Source organism: Tripterygium wilfordii, chromosome 8 (genome assembly GCF_013401445.1).
Source record: "Tripterygium wilfordii isolate XIE 37 chromosome 8, ASM1340144v1, whole genome shotgun sequence".
In the NCBI taxonomy this organism is placed as follows: Eukaryota; Viridiplantae; Streptophyta; class Magnoliopsida; order Celastrales; family Celastraceae; genus Tripterygium; species Tripterygium wilfordii.
The window spans coordinates 3,956,643-3,980,906 of record NC_052239.1 but is presented as its reverse complement, the minus strand read 5'-3'; the positions used below and the strand labels follow the sequence as shown (position 1 = coordinate 3,980,906).

The following is a 24,264-nucleotide window of genomic DNA, read 5'->3' as shown; positions in this document are numbered from 1 at the left end:
TGGAGATTTGCCCTTGTCATGGTAGCCGTAGGTGCAAGAATTTGCAGGCCCCTACCAGAATTTATGGTAGTTTTTTGAACTTATTTAGACTTTCTTATCCCCAGGATGTCCAAAAGCTCTTGATGGATTGGATTTCGTCTATGTTGGGATGTTGTGATATATTTGGTTTCGTCTCTTCATTTTTCTTTCTGCTGAAAAACAGAAATTAAGTTATCATCAACCACATTGACAAGTGATTAGATCAAATAGAATTACAGAATCAGTATCATTTTCCTTTTCCATTTCATGGTTTCGAATTGCATGTGTATAACATATCAACAAAATGAAATTTTGCATATAACTTGCGTCAGTTTATACAATAACAACTTCAAAGGAACCTGGTATAAAACAAAACAAGCAATATTCAATTTCCCTCGCCCACTAACGATGGAACATACAAGTTTGATGTAAATGAGAGCTTCTCATCGCAGTAACTCTAGTGGGCAACCTGCTGCAGTGGAGGCCAAGCAATTTCATTATCCTCTGTGTAGCCACGAATGAGGAAATCTGCACAATTTTTTTTGCAGCCATGGTTGTATGGATTACGAAAACGCCCATCTGGACTACGGAGATAATTGTAACGAATGGCGTTTGCCAATTCATTGGTGGTGATGTTCCGAGCTATCTGCATTCACAAGTGAGGATTCTATGGTTTAAAAACAGTTAATAAATAGCAAAAAGAAAAACAAAGACACACACACAAGCACCATAGTAAATCAATGATTACAGGAAGAAAAATGCACCAATATTGGAAAGTGCACACATTAAGCACGTATCTAAAGGGAGTCACAGATAACTAGGTTTTTAAGTTTACGCCAATTCAGTGTCAAAGGACAGGTTAGTCAAGGCCCTAGACCGATGCAACAAGAGGCAAGGAGATGGCTGCTAAATATTGACAGCCATCAGTGTTGTCAAGGTCGCAAAGGCATCCTATCATCTGGAAGTGCAGAGCGCCCACGATTGGGGAAAGTGAGACGCAAAATTAAGAAAGTCAATAATCATAATAAAAGTGTGCATTAACCAAGAAACAAAATGCAAGGCTAGAATGATGAATCATCAAAAGAAAAGTATATTAGTAAAGCCTCCAAAGCAAACTAAGTAACAATATCATGCCAAATATTCAAACCTAACAAAGGAGCAACTGACCAACCAAACTAACAAAGTCGAACAATTTTGATTAGGTGATGGCTTCCCTCCTCTCAGTACGTCTTTCTTCTCAATTTCTCTCCACGGCACCTTGCTGGCTGCTGCACCTCTATTTTGCTTGACAGATAGATGCATTTTACTTCTCATGTTCTCTTTTTAACCATAAAAAGGGGATTTCGATCTTAGGTCATTTCTTGCAAACCAGCCGTTATCCTCAAAAAAAAAATTAAAAAAAAATCTAGCACCAATAGTGGCAATGAGTGGCCAGAGATTGATTAAAAAGGCAGCCTAGCCAGCCCACCCCTTTAGTAAGACCTAACCCACTAATCATCATCTCATCTGGCACAAAGCGAAAAGAAGGGTCCCCCCTTTCTTTCCAATCCTGCGGCCCCTCCCCCCAGCCACCTGCCTACTTGCGCTTGTAGCTCGATCGGATGTCAAAAGTGTGGTCAGGCAGAAAAACAGAAGAAGTCCGTATCAAGTGATAGTGAATTGCTAACCCCAGCCATATCAGTTTAATTGAAAGCCCAATACACTCAGTTAATCCCAGGATAAAGAGACCCAATTGAAGTTCTTCAGGTGTCCAAGGGGTTTTTGCGGTTTTGCCTTGCTGCACCTCTCTGAAGGCGTGCACACCTCAACACCTTTTGACAACACAATTTAGTTGCCCCAAACTGATAGACCATCCTTTAATATACAGTTAGTCCTGACACTACGTACATAGCCAATATCTATTCTATTTTGGTCTCTCCTCCCTTCTGAGTCCTCCCGAAACTTTGTAGGTAAAGCATTCATAAACAACCGTGAATAATTTAGTCTGTGTCAGTGTCCTAAACAATAAGGATAGTCCTCTATTAGTAATCTGGTTAATCATGAAATGATGGAGTTCAGCTAGCCCGTAATTTGCCCATGCCAAAAGAGTATAATGAGAGAGATGAAAGTTGAAAAGGTCACAACAAACCCAAAGTTGAAAAGGACACACCAAACCCGTAGCATAATAGTTAACTAAAGAAAATGAAGCAGTTCCTTTGATCTCACAAACACAGAGTTAATAGAATTAGCCAGAGATCTATGTTGCATGTCATCATTTCGCTAGCCATAATCAGTGAAAGAAAATTCTAAAAAGGAACAGGAAAATAATGTTTTGGCCAAATTACCTGCGATGCCTGAGATATAGTCAACGTTGTACCAGCAATAAAAACAACAATGTCCAAAACCAAAAATACAACAACACCAGGATGCCGAACTATGACATAATGAATCCACGTTTCTTGAGTAGGAACTTCTGGTATCCCTGTCCATATTCCTGCAGTAAAGCATCATATCTCCTTTAACTAAACACGAGTGATAAAACCATGAAATAAAAGGAAAGTTGAAGATTTATTTTCTCCAACCCATAAGACATAGTTGTAGCCAACCCACTTACTTTGAACTGCAACGACAGCAGCAAGGAATGGTGTCAAACTTGCGACACTAATGAAAATAAAGAAGTCCCTTTTGTTCCTCTGCAAGATGTGCAACAAGTACCATGAGTAAACCAACAAGAAGAAAAGAAGATTAATATTTCTATATTTGCAAGTCCCATTCAAAAAAAAAATAAACATTCCAATATAAATTAAACATGTGGCCCAGTGGTAAAGTTGCAGGGTTGCAACCTAGAGGTCACACGTTCAATTCCTGAAGACAGCCTCTCCACATATTATGTGGGAGTAAGGTCTGTGTAGATCTTTCCTATCCCCGACCCCGCCTACTACGGGAGCCTTCTGCATAGAAGTTGTTTAGCGTCAAAAATATTTAATGTTAAAAAAATTGAGATTGAATATGTCATATTTAGAGGCGGATAATCAAATTCCCAAACAAAGGAAAAAAATGAGAGGAAGATAACAAGTAGTTTTATCACTCCAAGTGAGAAACCAGAAAATCATGGTGACATTACACTGATCTAAAGCCCTAGAGCGAAGTACTGGCAAAGACCTCCATGGTATTAAATTTTACAGAGATGAAAGTCAAAATGGTGCAGCGATAGCTTTAAACCAGATTGATTGGTGAAAGAAAATCCAAGTAATGTACTTCTATCAGTTTTTGTTAAGAATTCATGTAGCTGACCCCTGACCACACATTGGGAACTAACATGTTTATAATGATGATGATGCTAAAAACATAATGTCAAGTTACCTAATTGCTTACCTTCCCCACACAGTTGGATATCCATGGGCAGTGGTGGTCAAACTGTTCAACGCAGCGCTTACATGCTGGGCAGTGCTTTGAGCGAACAGGTCTGATTATCTGACAACAAATTTGAGAATGTAAACACAATTCAGTCAAGAAAGGATGTCAAGCCTAGTGGAGAACTACAAAGGAAAACTCCTGCATTTTACGCATCAATGAGAGAAAAGGATGAAAAAGTAGACCTTGCATGTAGGGCAAAGTTGAGACCAATTCCCCATCCATACAGTGGAATTGTTCAAATCAATATTCAACAAGGGATCCTGCAAATGTCGACTTATCTTAGAAAATTAAATGAGAAAACGATCAAGTTAAAAAATCCATGTATCTGGACAGCCATCATCTTTTCTCCTCTATGGGAAAACTCTATTAAAAAAAAACTAGAAAAATCCACCTGCAACTGCCTATCCAGATATCAAAAGAATAGGACTAAAACAACAATAAAGCATTATTGAAGATCATCTATTGTGGTCAATAATAAACACCAGCACTAAAATAACATTGCAGAAATCCACAATCCAAAATTTGCACCTCTTTCTTGAAGCATTCAAAACAAGAACGGTTGCGAGAAAAAAAAAGAAAGTAAGACTGCATAACGATTAACCTTTAAATCTTTGAATACCACATTGTTCATGCACTAAAGGCACAACCTTTTTTTTCCAAACATCAACAAATGAGAAGAAAAATAGAAAATTGCACTTTCAGAAAAAAAATCATCACGAGGCCACTCAACAGACATATGGACAAACATCCTAGCTTATCATGACTTCCAAGCCCAAGAAAGCTTGAGGAGAAAAAGAACAGTGAGATGATCACACCTTACAGGCACGCATGTTTGAGTACTACAAATACTTCTTCCTTACAGCACTGATAAAATCTTAATAAGACTCACTTTTACCATCCTTTCAATTCGTTTCTTGTCTCTTTGTTTCGATTTATTTATTTGATAGGAAGTTCTTTCAGTATTTACGGGTGTATTCTCTATTAACATTGCAGGATACAACACACTTCACTACAAAGCATGGCAACTGCTTACCTTACACACATCCAGCCATTCAGTCACATCACACCTACCCATGGGCAACTGAATAGAACCAGAATTCCTCACGCATAGAATGAAATATTTTATTACATTCAAAAATATAGATACACTACATGAATTTGAAATTTATCTTTAATTTGTCGGGTTACATGTCATTAGCAAGAGGAAAAAAAGATAAAGGCTTTGGCTTCGACTCTAGTGGAAAATTTTCAAATTGATAGGATCAAAAGAACTGCCGTCAGTCATGGAAGCCTTCAAGTCCAATTTGATCATAGATTTAGTTAGCTCCATTGTTTGAACATATTTTTTCACTTTGTTCTTTTTATGTTATCCAGCATGTATGTAATTCTACACATTTTGTGCAATGAATGGTCCTTTGCTAAAACAGGCATCAAATACAAATGCTTAAATGAACCAAATGAAATAGACATATTACACACCTCTGTATCTCCATCACTTCCCAAATCTCCAGTTCTTTTGACATAACCTGGGTCTTTACTGCAGCCAATTGTCGGAGAACCATTAAGGACGGGAGGTCACAAATAAAATTGAAAAATGCTACTGGCAGTAAAGATCCGTGTAAGTGAAATAGACATGAAAATATAAATATTTTTAAATAACTTGGTGACAACGTCAATGACTAAAATCAGAAATGAACTTATCTCTAGTGAACTTTAAGCCAATGATACATGCAAACATATTTTGGAATTATTTGTAGACATAACGCAAGGATTCTGACAGGTGAAATCGGAAAGGTATCGAACATCATGCTCTAATATAGATAATTTTTTATACAATAGTTCCATGTTGTTTGGTCCTGCTAATATTTGTGGAGAACACGAGACATAAAATACCAGGAATGGTTTCAACATCCAATGGATGATACCCTATTTTTCCTCTCCCTTAAACAACTGAATTCCTCAAAAAGTAAATCATATGCATAGGAAAAGCGAATTTTGCAGTACATTAGTATGATAATCTGAAAGGTTTCAAAGACTCAGGAACATTAGCTCATGCAAGAAATGTAACATGCCAAAGAGAATTAACAGTTGCAAAGAGAATATGAAGACAACTGAGAGATGGATAGTGAAACAGAACAGTTGATTAATTTTATGACTGGCTTTTCGATTAAATGGGAAATGAGTCGGAGGCTTTCTCTCTCCGAAGCCATTCTTTTAATTTCTTCAAGGAAAACATTTTTTTCCATCAGCAAATTTTGATAGACAACCTTCACGCAGACTGTAAATGGAAGGCGAGATGCCAATTTTTAGGGTATGTAATGTCCCAAGTTCCCAAGCCCCAAGTACATTATTTGGACCAGCCACATAAGCAGCCTAAAAGTCTGTGTGCAGCTCACTACTTATTTACAGCTTTGTCCAAGTAGCTTCTGGCTGTCTATCAATGCAGAAAACTAAGCAGGCAAGCAGCGTACAAGCAGCAATTCAGAAAAGCAGCACAAATGTTATAAGGCTGCCTTGCATTGGCCATTACCCATTGACGTAAAAAATTGCTCTTAGCGGAGGAATTGATCCTTTTTCAATTATAATCATAATTTTGTAGATAGACACATTTCAGTCTGTGAAGCAATCACTACTTAATGGTTCTGATTGTTGCAACCCCACTTAAAAACCACAAATCGGTCGCCAAGCTACAAAATATAAAGAATAAAATGAAAAGAAATCCTCAAAAAAATTTCCATTTGAAAGTTGAAACAAAAAGATACAATTGAGAAAAAAAAAGAACTTTATATCTTCAACGTTCAATCACTTGTAAGAAACAAGATTAAACACCAAGATGATAAGAAAATGTAATAGCAGACCCACTTGATTATCCACAAAAAATAATTCTAATTATCCACTTTCCTAAATAGTAAATACAAACATCACCACCAGACGAAGGGATACAGAAAACGTCCAGTTTCATATTGGAATAAATACACAAAATGATGATTGATGCAGATAACAAAAACGCCACATAACACTAAGAAACCACAACCATAGAGCAAGAAATTTACCTGCTACATTTGAAGAGCATCATCAATGAAACAAAAGCTAGTGAAAGAACAGTCCAACCCCAAAGTCCAACAGCAGCAGTTACCTTAGGAAGATTGGGGGCTAGCATAAGTTGTAACTTGTAAGGAGTGAGACATGATTTTATTTTTAAGGGACTATTCCCACTAAGCTATATTAAGAAACATTCAAACACAATAGCATACTTACCTGCAAGAACAGAATTAACGAAGAGGAAAATGAGTAAGAGCATTATAGACAGCAAAATGGGAGCATATCCAATGTCCGCCATCTTCCCACCGCAAAATTTGTCTCCCCAACGATTATTGTGTGCCCGTTGTGCATTGGACTGAATTCAAACAAATGCACCTCTTATAAATACTTGTAAAGACACAGATGATCCTAGGAGAACTTCAAAGTTGCGAAATTTATCATCACAATAAAATAAACAACTCTGAGTTAAGTTTCACAGGTAAAATCCAAATGTACACATTACAAGTCTAGGACACTACACATACTAACTATACATTGGTTTGGTTAGATCGTTCAAAAGATCAAATTTCAGTGTCATTAATCAAAAAAATGATAAAAACTATATTGCATGCATGCCCAAAAACTGAACTAATAAAATTCTATAATCTTATCAGCAAATTTTCTGCCCCATAGGGGGGTGAAGACTATCGCCCTGCTAACCTCCCATAAGTAAAAAATCATCTACACTAAACAAATAAAATGATTCATAAAATTTTAAGAAAGGCATTACATAACTTAAAGAAACTTTTAAGTATTTTTAGACATCCTACTGCAGTTAGACCAAAACAGGAAATGGATACTCAATACATCAGGACTGAGTTAGGTCTAAATAAAGCTGAACATGCGATTTCAATACCTGTTTACCTTACATCACATGCATGGACTAAAAAAATGTTATGCTTTGGCAGCTAATAAAATTGCAAGAGCACATGTAACAAAAATCTCTGCAAATCAGTTACTGCACATAATAGAGACCTCTCTCTTTTCATTACTTTCTTGAGGAATGGGTTAAAAAATAGTAGGAAGTGTCTGAGAGCAGTATTCCTTGAAACTGAGAAGAGGAAAAATGCAAATAGAGAAAAGCAACCTGAAGAAATAAGAATATCGTTGTCGTGAATAAAATATCTAGTTGAAGAAGGTATTGTATTTTATAGATGGCATCCACATAATGTCGGTAAACTTGTTTGTCCACATTTATAATTCTATGGCAACACAAACACAAAAGGTTACCTACAAGGAAAAGGGCGACAGGCCGATGACCTTTATCAGAAGCAAGTTGAAAAGGAGTAAATCCCGCTCTATCTTTCACCATTAGCTCCTGTTTTTTACCAACATGTACAAGCACAGTACATCCCTCAACATTTCCTCTTAATGCAGCCCAGTGCAAGGGAGTACAACCTAACATCATTGCATATGCAACCACATTATCATATAGCGCTGAAATTTACAAAATTGCTAAATAAACCAACCAAAAATTTTTTAATGTTAAACTGATATATGAAATCAAATTTGTCCAATAATTCAAATTTCTTCAAAATCATAACATATAACATTTTGAATTTTTCTGTTAGAGTAGGTAATCAGAGAAGTTGGGGGGGGGGGGGGGGGGGGGGGGGCGGGTATTGGAACGATAAATTGATAGAGATGGCTCCCTTTTTAAGTCTCAATTCCAGCGGTAAGGATGCATGTGACTATAAACATAAACATTAGGGGGCTTTCATGGGATATCATCTTTCCTAGAAATGCTATGGATTGGGAGTTTGAAACCATCAACACTTGTTAATTTTGATATGGAGGATAAGTTAATTTGGAAGGCCCTGAAAAGAGCACTTTTCGAAGTTAAGATTTAAGGGTTCTCTCTAGAGGATTTGATAGTTGAGGCAAGGAGTGTTTCCCTGGAAACAGGGGCGGACCCAAGTCTGCTACTGTGGTTTTTGACACCACTCAACTTTTTATTTTGACCCCACTCTTATTACTTCTTAAAGACTTAGAATTAGAATGTTAATAATAATTGGGCCATAAGTCCATAACCCATAAGAAATTTAAAAGGCCCAATAAGATGGATTTAGTTTTATAAATTATTGTATTAATTTTAAAGGCCCAATAAATGGATTTAATCTAGTCTTATAAATTATTAGTATTGTATTTTAAATGGCCATAACTTATCATTTGATAGAGTCCTTTGTATTATAAAGTCCCGTAACTTATTCTTTGATAGAGTCATAGTAGAGTCCTGATCAAAAGACCTGATAATTCACTCTTCAATTATTAGTTACTTCTATCCTATAATATTTTGACTTTTAGTGTTATTTTCCATACTTTTGAATAAATAATTAATAAATAACCCAAAAAAATTACCGAGGGCAGCACCCCCGCAAATTTGTTTTCAATTCCTATATAAACCCGACCCCATACACTAGAGAAGCTGGGTCCACCCCTGCCTGGAAAAGCATGTGGAAGCCAAAAGCCTGACCCAGGTTTTTTGTTCTTTTACACTTGGGACTTGTAATGTGCAAGAAGCACTAGCAATTATTTAGAGACTTCTAGATCCTTTCGAGTGGCAACCCCTTGACCATTGTTGACTTTCTTAATAAATTCTTCTTGCATTCCGAAAAAAAATTTGTACATAAAATCAAAACACCAATGCATTGACTCGTGCATGCTAATGGTAATAAGACTCCAACTTGCTGGTTATAGTTTTCATCTTCAAGATAAATGAACCTTTATAACAATGCACCAGAGATGGACAAAACAAGAAAATGCACCTACGACACTTAATAAAAAGTACATAAAGTACGGTAATGTGTTTCAGTAACATGGGTATGTAAAGAAGTAAACAACTCCCGTGCACAAGGCTCCCGCAATGGGCAGGGTCGGTAACATGGGTATGGCGATCTTCATAATCATATAGATTTTTTGTCAAAAAATAATTGATAAAAGAAATAGAGGATATCACAGCACACCTTCTTTATCTTGTCTTCCTTGGTTTGCATCTCTAAACAGAAGTAATCTAATTGTATCAGCATCCCCCTTATATGCAGCCCTGGTAGATAGCATCACAAGCATAAGCTTTCCAATGAATAATTTCATACTACTCCCAATTTAAAATATTCCTTCAGCATGTTGTCAGAAATTTACCAAAAATAGTGTTTCCAAGCATTTTACGCTGACATAATACATTAATAGCATAAAAATGGAAAGAACAAATTTAGTACCCTTGGTTATTTGTAATGAATATCGTTTCACTCCTTTCAAGGCATAACTTTATTGTTCCAGGCATCTGATAAGTTCAAAATTACTCTATCACAAACTTCATCCAAGATTCAAGTAAAACTCAGAGTCTTTTAACACTCAAAATGGACCTATTTTTCTCACCATGAAGTTTCAGCCTGCACAACAACGTATGCATTAACTAGGTCATGGCTGTAGTTTAGTTATCCGTCATCTCCACACTGCTACCAAGTCCCAAACATGCATTCCAAATATGCTGGTGGGAAAACAGGTGGCATATCCCTGAACACACGAACTATGAATAAGTAACTTAAGAATGTCTTGTAAGTTAAAACTGCTTAACCAGTGAAAGTGAAGCAGCTGTCCGCAACACAATTTTATCCACCATCTTCTTGGGCCCTCTACTTCGAGCAAATATCAAAGAAACAAGAATTTGGGATCTGGCAGTGGAATAAATTAAGAACAGACTTTCAGGGTGGAAGACAAATCTCCTTTGAAAGTGGAGCAATATTCATATTCAAGTTAAAATGACACTTTTTCCTAGGCCTCTATTTTAATCCTTTATATCAAACCTAGGTCTCCTAAAGGCCCTTACTCTTCCTCATACCATATGGAAACTGAAAGTTACCATGAAGGTGGGAAGAAAGGAGCAATATCACTGATAATATAAAAAAAAGAGATCCTTCAAGATGGCTAACCACTTTTTTTTTTATTTGTAAATAAAATAATGAAGAGGGGATTCATGTTATGCCTCAGTGAACACAGGTAAGCATGTCTCCTCAATTCCTCTTGCTATTTTTTAGACTGCTGGGAAGGAATGAAGGAAACAAAAGGGCCTTTCATGGAGTTGAAATACCACTTGAGTTTGTTAATGATTGTTGGTTTGTACCCCTCTACACTTAGTTTAACAAGCATTGGAATGTTAATAAAAGCATCTTTTTGATGTAATCTTATTAATTTCCAGTAGATTATCTTCCAGGGCTGAATTTGGGCAGAAGCCATTTTTGCCTCTTCAATACAATTCTTGTTTGGCCAAAAAATGTTCTTTGGCCAAAGTCATCCCCATTTTAGGGATTGTTTCCAGAATGGTAAATAAGATCTTATTGAGAAAGGGAAGACACCAACTCTTGAAGTAAGTTTCTACACTCCATTTTCTCTATCAATAACACAATCAAGCATTCATCAACCAATCTATGCCTATTATAGTAGGTATGTAAGTAAACAAGTCCCATGCAAAAGGTTTCTGCGGTCGTGGGATCGGGGACATGCATGATGTACGCAGATCTTACCCCCACATAATATATGGAGAGGCTGTTTCCAGAAGTTGAACTTGTGAGTTTTGACCTCTAAATTGTGCCACTACAACTCTACTCTACCAATCTACGCCCTATTGTACCAAACAAAAAAAGTGTAAGCAGCAATCTTTTACAATATTCAAACAAGTTTATGCCCCATCTTTAAAGTTTTCAGTAGTGAACCCATTTTGATCTATTTACCCCATAATCTTTTGAACCTAGTATCAACAAAAATAATAAATTATAACCCCTTAATACGATAACTGTTTCAACAAATATTGATATCAGTAGCACCAAAACTAAAGTACATCATATCCAGCTCCGCCTCCACATCTTCTCCTCCATCCCCCTCTCTCCCTACCCTACGCTGTTGAAGCTAGGTTTTGCAGCAAAGAAAACAAAACAGAACAAGTTGATTATCCAAGTCTTTCAATTTTATACACATTATGAACTACCCGCAATGGTGGCATGGTGGTGCACTTGTTCTCTCCACTCCCTCAATGGTTAGATTCAATTGTCCCACCCATGCTCATGACAAGGGGATTTACTATCAGAAACTATATTGACAAATAAAAATATAATAGACATAAGTCAATCTCCAAATTGGTACATCGTTTTTCTTCCTTAGCGATGAGGTCATTTGAGTTGGAGATTTTTCACCAAAACCAAAGCTTGGCTCACCTGTGAAACCACCAAAATATAACACAGAAGTGGTGATTCCTTTGGTATTTGTTTTCTCAGCAAAACTTGTTAGCCACACCTGATATCTTTCAAGTCCAACTTGAAACCTTGCCCTAACTCCCCAATATCATCTTCCTAGATTTTCTCATACTTCTGTGATGTCAAACGGCTTCACTCTGTTTATATAACATTTTTTTTCTTTGGGGACGAGACAACAGTTCCAAATTTCAGGTTAAACACCCTAAAAAATTGATGCATGGTAATGTCCTAAACATATTTTTATTTAACAGATGCTAACTGAAAGAAACGAAGGGTTATAAAGATTGAAATCTCACAACATAGTGGCTTTGAATAACATTATCCTAATCAGTTTTTAAAATATTAACTTTTTTTTCGCATATTTCCCTAACTTATAACCACCATCATTATTAAAAATGAACAGTAAATATACATGATTCTATATTAAATTCACTAGAAGTGCATCGACTTTCTTGGAATAACTTGCATAGCAACACACCAAATGTGAACAACAATGCACAAATATCCATGAGCTGTCTAAGATTTCACATACCAATGAAGAGGACTCCTCCCTCCATTATCTAGAGCATCATAATCAGCTTGATAGCTTGCAACAATGTGGTTTAGGAAAGCTGTTTGTCCATATTGAGCAGCAACATGAACTGCCTGCACAAAATAATTCAAATCAATGTACATGGTGTCAGATAATTATCACCATTCACCACCATAAGCACGAAATAAAATTATAGAGGCAGTATTTAAACCAAGCCAAGACATTAGTTAGAATTTAGAAATAAGGCTTTTTAGATGAGAAATATAATTGTAGAATAATTTCTTTTCTTTTTTTTAAAAAAAGGAAATATTACTAACCGGCAAAAAAGGCAATCACACATATACTGAAAAATGAAAAGCATAAAAGAGCACATGTAACACGCGGCTCGAGTGGGCGGGGCCACATGCCTCTGTAGCACAAGCTTGGTGGTGCTAGGCGAGCTACCGAGTGGTGAAGGGTTAAGTCGCTTGTCAGTTTTCCCACATCACACATGGGAAGATATGAAGTGCAGTATTTAATAGGCCAAATTTCCTAACAAGTAGCAAGCGTTTTTCTTGAGCTCAAACTAGTATGGGCTAACGTTGGGCCTGGGAAGACAAAGCTATGCGGGCCAGTATGGACTGGCCCAAAGCGGACAAAGTATTACTAGTGCGGAGGGACCGGCTATTACAGATGGTATTGGAGCTGAGGCCCCAGGGTTTAAGGTATGGACACCAATGGGCATCTGTGGGCGTGTGGGCCGCACAGGGATATGGGCCCTTAAAAGGGGAGTCTGCAACACCCGGCTTGAGTAGGCGGGGCCACAAGCCTCTGCAATGCAAGCTTGGTGGTGTTAGGCGAGCTACGGAGTGGTGAAGGAGTTAAGTCCCTTGTCCCACATCGCCCAGGGGAAGATGTGAAGTGTAGTATATAATAGGACAAACTTCTTAGCTAGTAACAATTGTTTTTCCTAGGCTCAAACTAATAGGGGCTGGGGCTGGGCCTGGGCCTGGGAAGACAAAGCCATGCGGGCCAGTATGGACAAACCCAAAGCTTACAAAGTGTGACTAGTGCAGAGGGACGGGCTGTTACAACGCAGACTATTATTCATTCATGACATGATATTTGATAGTGGTCACATATGCTGTGGAGATTTAACATTTGAGAAAATAAAACGTTAAAATATTATGATAAAGTTCAAGACAATGAAGTACTTTTCTATCTATTGAAGGGAAGATTATGGTTAAGTAGTCCATAATCTCAAGATTCATTTACATTCAGAATGGAAAAAATTCTACCAAGTTGTTACAACTACCCAAACAAACCTCATACTTATGGATTTGAACTGGTAGTGCAAAGAGATTAGGGAAATACCACAGAACACATAAAGCACAGAATAGAAAAAGAGCACTTATGTTTCTTGGAAATTTTAGGACATTATACTTCTATAAATAATCAACTAAAGCAATTAAGAAATCAACACTTCAATTCAATGCCACAAGAAATTCCACAACCTTTAACATTCACTACCCCACATTCACGAAAAGGGAGAACCAACATGCAAAGACTTTTGCAATTGTATAGATGAGTAATATAACATAGCACAATCTAGCATGGATTTTCATTTCAGAACCAGCACATGAATCCACCGTCCACACACCAACTTAATCAAACACTCATCATATTTCCGTTTTGCGGAATCAACATGTTTACAAACTGTGTAACAAAACGAATGGACAAATATGCAATCTTTACCCGATATCCATTTACATCAGCAGCCTCCACCCGTGCTCCATTCTGCAAGAGCACATCCGCCACCACAATGGAGCCCCTAACTGCTGCCCAATGCAACGCTGTCTGCTGTATGTTGTCTGATGCATTGACATCACCACCATGCTTCAACAGCAACCAGAGATTTAGCCATACAACCCATCACTTCGTTTGATATAATAATTACATACACAAAAGAACATATGACACATTTATCCATGTAAACAGAAATCGAGCAGATTCACAATCCACCTCTTGCATATTAAGAAGTATGACTGATATGCTATCCATGTCACATAGAGACTTAATTACGAAAAATAATATGTTAGATTTTTTCTTTCACAGGTATCATACACACAAGCCTAGGTACGATTGCAGCAGCTCCAAATCCTTGCACCTTCTTACCATAGATTTCTCATTTAACTTAAGGAGCACGTATCTTTCACTTCACATTTAAACTTTAAAAGAAAGTTTATGATGCATTATGGCATTACTGACACAGATGGCATTTTCTCATAAAATTACAATTTACGAGTTAATGTATTATCCATTGAAACCAAGCAATGGATTCTGTGGAAATTAAATTTTAAATTATTTAATGACGTATTTTCCATTTGTAACCTAATTGCTTCAAAGTGAAGTCCAAATGCTAACCCACGGAGCACATGTCAACAAAACCAAACACAACTCATTGAACCGCAACAAATCCCAGAGACTCCACCAGAAGTTAGTTAAGTCCAAATATCTGTTAAAGTTATTTCTTTACTACATCTACGCCTGTGCCTGCACCATTCACACATCAAACGATGCAAATAAAGTTCAAATTATAAGCAATGAATTTCCTGAAACATACAATGTATAAGAGAAGAAATGTGACAGGAACAATACCTCGATTATGTACTGGGCGATATCAGGGAAGTTGTTGAGAGCGGCCCAATGAAGAGCGTAGTAGCCGTTGCCGTCGGGACTAGAGAGGGAAACTCCGTCGACTTCGACAAAGTTCCTCAATTTATCGAGATCCCCATAGGCAGCGGCGGAGAAAACGTCAATCACATTGGCTCCCGCCTCCTGGTTGTTGTCTAGGTGCGTCGTAGCTTCTGATGACGAAACCACCTCAATCTCTGAAGATGCCATAGATGCTAGATGGTATCACCAAAACATGCGGTGTACGGAAGGATCAGAGGGTTTTGCTAAGATTGCGAGTTCGGGGTTTTAGTATTACTCCGAGAATTCGAATCAGAATTCAGAAGTTTCAGCGATTCTTCTTTGTTTTATTTATTTGGCTGTTTTATTTATTTTTTATTTTTATTGTTTCTGATTAAAGATTTAATCGTTATAAAAGAAATTTGTGATTGGCTTTAGAAAGTTTAAATTAAAAGCGATTCTACAACAATAGGGAGAAGTATGAAAATGGTCCCTGTACTTTGTTTTTTTGTTCAAAAAAGTCTCTCAATTTTGTTTTGGATCAAAAAAGTCCACGTACTTACAAGAAACAAAAACGTTAACCCTTCTGTTAAAGTTATGTTAAAATCTGCTTATTTGGCATTTCAGTGATTTTTTCTTTATTTTTCAACTAATGACGTGACGTACGTGTGGACTTAACTTATTAGATGTTGATACGTTTCATTTTTAAAAAGTAATTCACGTGTTGTTGTCTATGAATCACAAATTGTATTAAGTACAAAAATGACTCAATTAAGCCCCTATCCTATTGGGAAAGGGACATTTAAGACCCTTTACTTCACATAAATGACTCAATTTAGCCCTTTTTAAATATAACAATGATAACAGCTACTTTTAACATACTTACAATCCATTATCTAAACTGATTTCAAATGAAGCAAATAGGTCTAATTCAACATAGAAAGATCCAACACAAAGACAAATATGTCTATTACAACATAAAGAAATCCAACGTAAAGATAGATAGGTCTATTACAACATTAACAGACTTAACAATGTTTGATTCAACAAAACAACTCCCTCATTGTCACCAGAATCTTCATCATTCATAAATAAAGTTTCTCCCTGATTGTCACCAGCATCTTGTTCATTGTCACTATCATTCAGCAAAGCAACACCTCTCCAACCCCTCCTATTCACCTTAATTTTTTCTCGTGCAACAATCACTTCTTCATCATCTTCAAATGATGAGTCCTCTGGCAGAAACTCTTCTTCTATGTCTTCACTACCAACCTCATTATCAGAACTGGTATAGTCCTGCAACAACTAAATTCGAAATCCCTATGAAAATCACTACCATAACATCACATTGGTTAAACCTAAATTCGAAAGTTACAAAATAACCCACCTCAATCTGGGTTAGACAATGTCGATTAGCTCTAGTCTTCACCATTTTGTTCACTTGTACAAAATCTGGACATATAATTCAAAAACAAAGTTAATGATTGAAGAAAACCCTAAAACAGTAACAGATTGAATCCATCCCCAAATTCGAAGATCTCAACAAAATCGAAACCCTAAATCCAAATACTAGTAACAAATTGAAACCCTAAACAAATTGTAACCCCAAATTCGTTTGTCACAAACTTATCAAATTGTAAACCCAGAATCGCTACCCAAGATCGAAGTTGAAAATCAAATAGGCGGAACACACCCAAGATCCAGATCGCATACCTATGTTCCAGATCGCGCACCTATGTTCTTCATAAATAGCTCCTGTAACGGCCCATCCCGCAGGATCTAGCCGGGCCCATGGACCGCTACCCCCAACCCATCCCGTCCACGCATGGCACGGAGGTTGTTGCGAGAATCGATCCATTGACCTCGCCTTTAACATAGCCCCCCTAAGGCAGACTATGCTACCAGCTAAGCCAACAACTTCCGTGCCATGCGTGGACGGGATGGGTTGGGGGTAGCGATCAATGGGCCTGGCTGGATCCTGCGGGATGGGCCGTTACATAAAAACTGCCTTTTTATAAATTTCCCAGCCGACACGCATGCCCCAGGTACTCTCCAGGATCCATGGTCCAGACAACCCAACCCATCCCCAAGTCCGTCTGAGAGGTTGTTGGTGAGAGTCGAACATGCGACCTCCCACCCTTTAACATAGCGCCCATGGCAACCTATGTTACCAACTAAGCCAGCATAGTTTGCCTTAGGGGGCTATGTTAAAGGCGAGGTCAATGGATCGATTCTCGCAACAACCTCAGTGCCATGCGTGGACGGGATGGGTTGGGGTAGCGATCCATGGGCCCAGCTGGATCCTGCGGGATGGGCCGTTACAGCTCCACAATCGCAACTTCGATTTTTTCGTCTCTCCGTCTTAGGTTTTCTTTAAGGCCGAGAAGATGGTATACTCATAGGTGACCCATCATTTGCAATTGTTTTTTTTAATGCCATGTCATTAGTTGAAAAATAAAGAAAAAATCACTTAAATGCCAAATAAGCAGATTTTAACGGAATGTTAACAGAAGAGCTAACGTTTTCGTTTCTTGTAAGTACGAGGGCTTTTTTGATCCAAAACAAAGTTGAGGGGCTTTTTTGAACCAAAAAGCAGATCACATGTAAGTGTTTTTTTAAAAAAAATTCATGTATTTTCGAAAAGGGTCTATCAAGTCCTTAATACTTTGTTTTGGGCTAAAGAAGCCTTATGCTTTAGAGGTTGGGCAAAACAAGTCCCTCTTGCTCATTTCCATTATGACGGCACTGACATGACAGTTAACTCTATGACATGTATGTTTTATTTATTTTTTTATTATTGACATGGTAAACATGTGGCATTGACCAATAAACGAAGGGCGACGGTATTGACACGCCCCTAGAATAAAGAAATTAATAGAAAATTAAAGATGAACAAAGTTTTGAGTGATCCGAAGAAAATAGTGACTTTGAGTAGAGATTCAGACATTGTTGAGGCAAAGGATGAGTTTGCGTGAGAGTGCCCTAATTTTGGCATGACCTCTCTTTGTGGTTGACAAAGAGACATGGATGACGCAATCTCAATTCTGTTGGGAAATTTAGACCACGATCCTCCTTGATAGATAAATCAACACGATAATAGAGAAATTGAAATAGAAAGTGCAACAATCACAACACAAGATTTACGTGGAAAACCTCGGAGTCCGGAGGAAAAACACGATTGTTGTCAAAAGACAACGAAGAAAAAACTTCACTATGTAGAAATATTTGTACAACCACATATCGATAATTTTCTCTCACCAAAAAACCCAAGAATACCCAAGAGCCCAATAGACTACATAAGCCCCAATATAGCCTATATCTCTAACACCCTACATCTTGAATCTCTAACCGACAGAAACCTAGGTTAAACATGAGAGATACACCATAAAGTTATCATCCTTTGCTCTCTCTCAACACAAACCTTTGATTTCTCTCTCTATTAAAACACTAATAAACCACTAATATTTATAGTAGTACAAAATCTCCTAGTTCAATTCTAAAGATATTTCTAATTACAAATATAATTTCCTTCACATTTCTATAGAGACCAACTTGAAAAACAAGTTTCATTATAATTGGGACTCTTCAGTAACATTAAACACCTAATTTTTAATCAAAATTCCACAAGTTCATCCTTCATTAGGAAAATGTTGAATATAAAAAAATATACAAATGCCACGTGGTACAATGATGCTATTTAATCGACTAAATGAAGGTTGAGTGAACAGTCAGGTTTGGACAGTAATTGGACGAGCTGGAAACTTGAGCGAGGTAGATCGATCAAACAGTTAACATATGACTAAAACAAGTGGCAGTAAAGGACAGTTATCCAAACATCCCACCGTGTAAGGAAAAGTGACCAACATGGAAGTTATGCCCCAAAAGAAGTGGAGTAACACCAGGATTTGGAGAACACGTGACAGTTAAGGAGAAACCAATTATTCAACACTACTGAGCGGTTGAAAGAACATGGGATACTTGGCAACAATCCAACGGATTCAACTGTAAATATTGTTGTTAGCAATTTTGTAGAACATGTATATAAACTTAGATTTTAGATTTTACAAGGTCTGATCAATCAAAGACTCAAAAAGAGCATGTAATTTCCGTTTCATAGCATTTTAATTCAATCATCACTTTTTTACAATTTCTTTCTCATGTGCTTGCGCCCTTTGGAGGCCATTTTATTTCTCGCGTTTGCACCCCTTTTTGGGACTTTGTTCCAAGAGGTTTGTTCCTTCACATATCGTTTGATCTCATTTGTTCGAAACACTCAAATTCCACTGCAAACAGAAATGTAATGGGACTTCACTGAGATTCCACTTCTTTGGTGTTTTCGATGGTCATGGTTGCTCTCATGTACGTGGTCTCCTCCCATGAATTTGGTGAAGACTAAACCAGTAAATATTTAATAATGTACACACGTCATCTCAAAGAATTTAGGGTGCAAATATCAATTATAGGGTTGTCAATACCGTCGTTCCCAATAAATTGATGATACTTGTCATTTTTAATTTGTGCTTTTTAAAAATAGAAAATAATGATTAAAAAAATCTTAACAAATAAAAGGATAATCTCCATCTCTAGCGACAATACAGATGTAAACTTTCATCTCCGTCGACAACACTAATTTTTATCTAACCCTCAATAGGTCTAACATAGTCGCCAATCTTGATCTTACACATGGTGCTACAAGGATAGCACTATCAAACCCTTTTGGATCTGCAAAATGGGTCAACCAAGTCTAAGACCTACCATGGCCTTCAAGGTGATAGATTTGTCATGGCCTCAAATCTACCATAAAAGTGGATTCACTTCTAAAAGTAGCAAAATGGGTCAATCAACCCTGAGATCTATCATGGCCTTAAAAAAAAGTCAAGTAACATATTTGAGTCCACATAAGCAAAATTTAATGTTTGTTTTGATGAAGGGGTAATGGAGACCTATCTCTAAAGTATAAGGGCTTGTTTAGCTCAAAACAAAGTATAGGACTTGATCTACCTCTTTTTCAAAAGTACATGGGCCTTTTTTGTGCTCATCCTTTTCTTAGACAAATCTATCTATATACAATACTCAATAAATGGTTTAGGTAACATTTGCTACTCCGTAATGATAGCATAATATTACTATGAAATGTATAAGTTAATTTATAATTTAATATTTGGAAAGAATATAGTATTATTCTTATACAATACACTATTTGGTTGGTTGTTAGATAAAATAATAGTATGAGATATTTGGTAATATGTCTGAACTATCTCCAGCTAAAACAATAATTATTTTTCATAAAACAAAATAAACTAGATGTAAGAGAATCATTAAATTTAACCTTCATCAGCATTATACATTAAAAATTATTTTAAAATGAGTTAAAGACTTAGAGGTGTTTTTATATCATACAGTCTGCAATGTATAAGAGTCACATTTTGCATAAAGTTATATTATGGGTCCGTTTGATCGACAATTTTGATAGTAGCATATATTGTAATATATGCTGGTAAAAAATGGTAGCAGATATGGTTTCCTAAACTGTTGGTAGGTGTTTGGTTGTACTTTTGTTGGTAGTATATTGGTGTTAAAATTGTTGTGATAAATTAAGTGTAGGGGTATTATGCATTTAAGTTGTTATTGATGCAAATAAATAGTAAAATAAATAACAAATTATTTCTAAAATAAAGATAAATTATTAAAACCAATACAAATAAAAATAATCTCTCTCTCTTCTTCTCCAACCACACCCATCTCTAGACTCAATAGGAACCCCTCTCCAGATCATCATCGTCAATCACCATGACCAATGGGTCAAGCTTTGAAATTACGAACAACAACCCATCTTCCCCTTCTAATAATCCTTGGCCTCTCTCCATTTTCTCGTTTGATTTTAACAACCTCATGAGTCCTAGCTCCAATTCTTCGTGTTCTTATGCAAGTATGGTTAATGTTGATCCAAGACTTGAACTAGGTGAATAGTCCAGCTGGTTACAATGACACCCACTTGCACAAGCGAAGCTATTCTGTTCCTGGTGTCTGTTTTCGAGTCTGAAGATGCCAGCTCCACATTCGAATGGAAGCCATGCTCGTTGGTAATGAGAGATGGAGTAATGAGAGTGGAGGGGTGAGATTGGGGTATTTTTGACACTTCAATAAAAAATGGAAGGTAATTTAGGCATGAAAACCAATATTGCTCCAAAATGGTCCTCAAAGTAACAATTCCAGATTTGTCAAAAAATGGTGTATTTATTGTCTAGGAATTTGAGCATTTATATTGCTATTTGGTGTGCAACTATAATATATGCTACAACTGCAATATATTGCCCACCAAAATGGTGTGCCAAACGGGCACTATGCATAAAGTTATATTATCCTGAGTTTCTTAAAAACCATCCAAACATTTGATAACATCATTAAATGATTTTTTAAAAAATTTAATTTTATATAAAATATTTTCTAAAACTTAAAATTTTTATTTTTATCTACACTTTCCGCCCATTAGTGAAACTATTATAAAGAAAATTAAGGTGCAAACCACCACCATCCCTCTACAACATTTATTTATTATATTCTCCTCTTTAATTCTTTTAAAATCGTTAATTTGTTTTATACAACCAGGCAAGCGAGGCAGGCCGGCTTGTTTAGGTCCGGGCTCAGAACGATAAGCACACTTTCGTGGGCCGTAAATCTCGACGCAACCCTCTAGGAGTTACTGGGTCAGGCCAACGGGTCGTCAACTTATTTAACACCTCTGGGTTTTCGACATTTAAATATTGAAGTTAAGAAGGTTTTTTTATCCCATCTCATAAGTTCCAAGGCTTATTTTCACCGATTGGCTTATTTAACAAATACATGTAATAAAAAAATCACATAATCAAATTAACCGCATAAAATAACACCGAATATAGTATGGTTGCTCAAATCGGTTTTGGAGAGGTCTCAATACCAACGAACAATATGAACAAGAGTTCTAATTGTGACTAAGTTAAGATCCCACTATGGAGAGTGATAATGGCCAAGTCACCACACTGGTTGGCAAACACCAAGAAAATAGAGTTAAATCCCTTAAGATATTCGTACCAATGAGAAAGAGACATCACAAAGTTAACGAAAAATTGAACTATTATTCTAAATGAATCACTAACTATACAAGAGGTCTATTTAAAAACATTCAAGATGAAAGAATCCTTAACTAACTAGGAATAAAACTCACCCAAATACATAAAACTCAATTAAATAAATAACTCCTAAATAAATAAAACTTGAACTTAACAGTAGTGATAATAATTGACCCAACTTTTGGTAGCCCAATGTAACCCAAGTCTATATGACATGACCATGTTAATAATCTAGTTGACAATAATTTAAAATTCAAAAAATTTCACTCTCTCGTCTCTTATCTTTTAGGAATCTCTCTCACACTCATACTCTCTCTCTCCTATCCCTCTCTTCTCCTCATGATGAAAGCAAAAGTCAACTGTTCGGCCACCGATAATGGCTGTCGACTCACCAAACTGAACCGTCGGAGTGCCATAACTCATCCCCAGCCTTTATTTGCCACCAACATCCACCTATTTTGCTAGAATCTAGCTTTAAAGCCGTAGCAAAATGAAGCCTTTTGGAGCCCGATCTGGCCACCGTGGGCCACCACTAACCCCTTCACGAACCAGCACCACAGTTGGCATTGCCTTGACAAGCTCTACAAGTTTCAGCCCTTGGACGGCGGAATAGTCGTCGGAATAGTTATTTCATTGATTTAATATGTCATTCCATTGGTTTTTTCATAGACATGTATTGATATGTCATAATGATGTAACGATGGTTTTGCACTTCCAATCCATTCTCATTTCCTCGTCTTACTACATTAAATTGTGAGTTTTGATTGTTTAATTTCACTATATACATCTTTGGATGAAGGATCTCCATATATATAACTGGAATTAGTTGTTTCATTGTTTTAATAAGTGGAATGACTAAAAATCCATTATTTTAAGTTCTATAATCAATCTTAGAACGTTATTCCATTGTATTAATAAGTGGAATCACTAAAAATCCATTATTTTAAGTTCAAGAATCAATCTTATAACATTATTCCATTATTTTAATAAGTAGAATTGCTAAAAACCCATTATTTTAAGTTCAAAAATCAATCTCAGAACGTTATTCCATTGTTTTAATAAGTGGAATATCTAAAAAACCATTATTTTAAGTTCAAGAATCAATCTAGGAACAACAAAAATGACAAAAAATATAGAATAAATAAGTACAATATGAAGATATTAATCTAGCTCAAAATCCATCAAATTTACAACAACTTTTGTACAAAAATAGTTAAACAACAACCCCAATATTACCCACTTGAGCAAAAGGTCTCAACATTCAATGTATACCCACTTGAAATTAGCGTTCAAAAATCAATGGCATAACATAAAAAGATCAAGGAAATAAATATGTCGATGACTATTCCGGTCGTTCAAGCGCTGGGACATGTAGTGCTCGTCAAAGAAATTTCCACAGTGGTGGAGGTTCGTAGAGGGGTGGCCTACGGTGGTCGGATCGGGCTCCAAAAATTTCGGTTAGCCGTAACTTCAAGATGAGATTCCGACAAAATAAGCGATTATTGGCGGCAAATGAAAGTTGGGGTGGTCGACCTCGTTCGGTGGTCGGACGGTCGACCTTGAGCTCCGATAGTGATGGGAAGAGAGAATGATAGGAAAGAGGAAAGAAAGAGATAGAGAGAGAGTGTGGGTATGAGAGAGTTTCTTGAAAGATAAGAGAGTGAAGCTTTTGAATTTTAAAATTTGTCTAGCTTGGATGATTACATAGACATGCCATGTAGACTTGGGTTATCAGTTTAAACAGTAGTGCTATATAATCCAAAAAGTAGTGGCCAAAAGAACCCAAATCTATGTGGCAGTGTGACTCGGATATTGACTGGACATATGAGACAAAATAGTTGCCTAAAACACGTGAGACAAATTTTGAATTTGAAAATTTCAAACAAATACCTACACTCTCTCCTTTCCATCTCACTCTCACGTGCTCTCTCTTTCTTTTTATCTCTCTTTTCTCTCACTGTCGGAACCCAAAGTCCACCATCCGACCACCGATCTGAGACACCGACCCACCAAACTGAAGTGCCAGAGCGTTATGACTCACCTCCAGCCTTTGTCTGTTGCCAACAATCACTTATTTCGTCAGAATCTCAGCTTGAAGCCGAGGCCAAATGAAACTTTGGGAGCCCAATCCGGCCACCATAAGTCATCTCTCCGTGAACCACCACCACCGTTGGACTTCTCTTGCTGAATCTATAATTTCAGCCCTTCG

The 24,264-nt window shown here is 36.9% G+C and overlaps 1 protein-coding gene across 2 annotated transcripts; it reads right to left on the bottom strand.

Moving 5' to 3' along the window:
- Positions 1–251: 251 nt before the first annotated feature.
- On the bottom strand, positions 252–15,287 carry LOC120004022 (probable protein S-acyltransferase 23). Of its 2 annotated transcripts, XM_038853230.1 has the most exons (14): positions 14,911–15,287; positions 14,008–14,148; positions 12,274–12,386; positions 9,459–9,538; positions 7,730–7,893; positions 6,673–6,811; positions 6,468–6,567; positions 4,894–4,951; positions 4,448–4,495; positions 3,597–3,674; positions 3,373–3,471; positions 2,612–2,690; positions 2,343–2,491; positions 252–664 (listed from the first exon to the last, which is right to left on the bottom strand). In XM_038853230.1, exons 1-14 carry the CDS (start codon positions 15,154–15,156, stop codon positions 476–478), a joined length of 1,683 nt encoding a protein of 560 aa, XP_038709158.1. In that variant the 5' UTR covers positions 15,157–15,287; the 3' UTR covers positions 252–475. The 2 variants fall into 2 exon arrangements, with proteins under 2 accessions (XP_038709158.1, XP_038709159.1); XM_038853231.1 differs by lacking the exon at positions 4,448–4,495 and having other exon boundaries at positions 14,911–15,286.
- Positions 15,288–24,264: the final 8,977 nt, after the last annotated feature.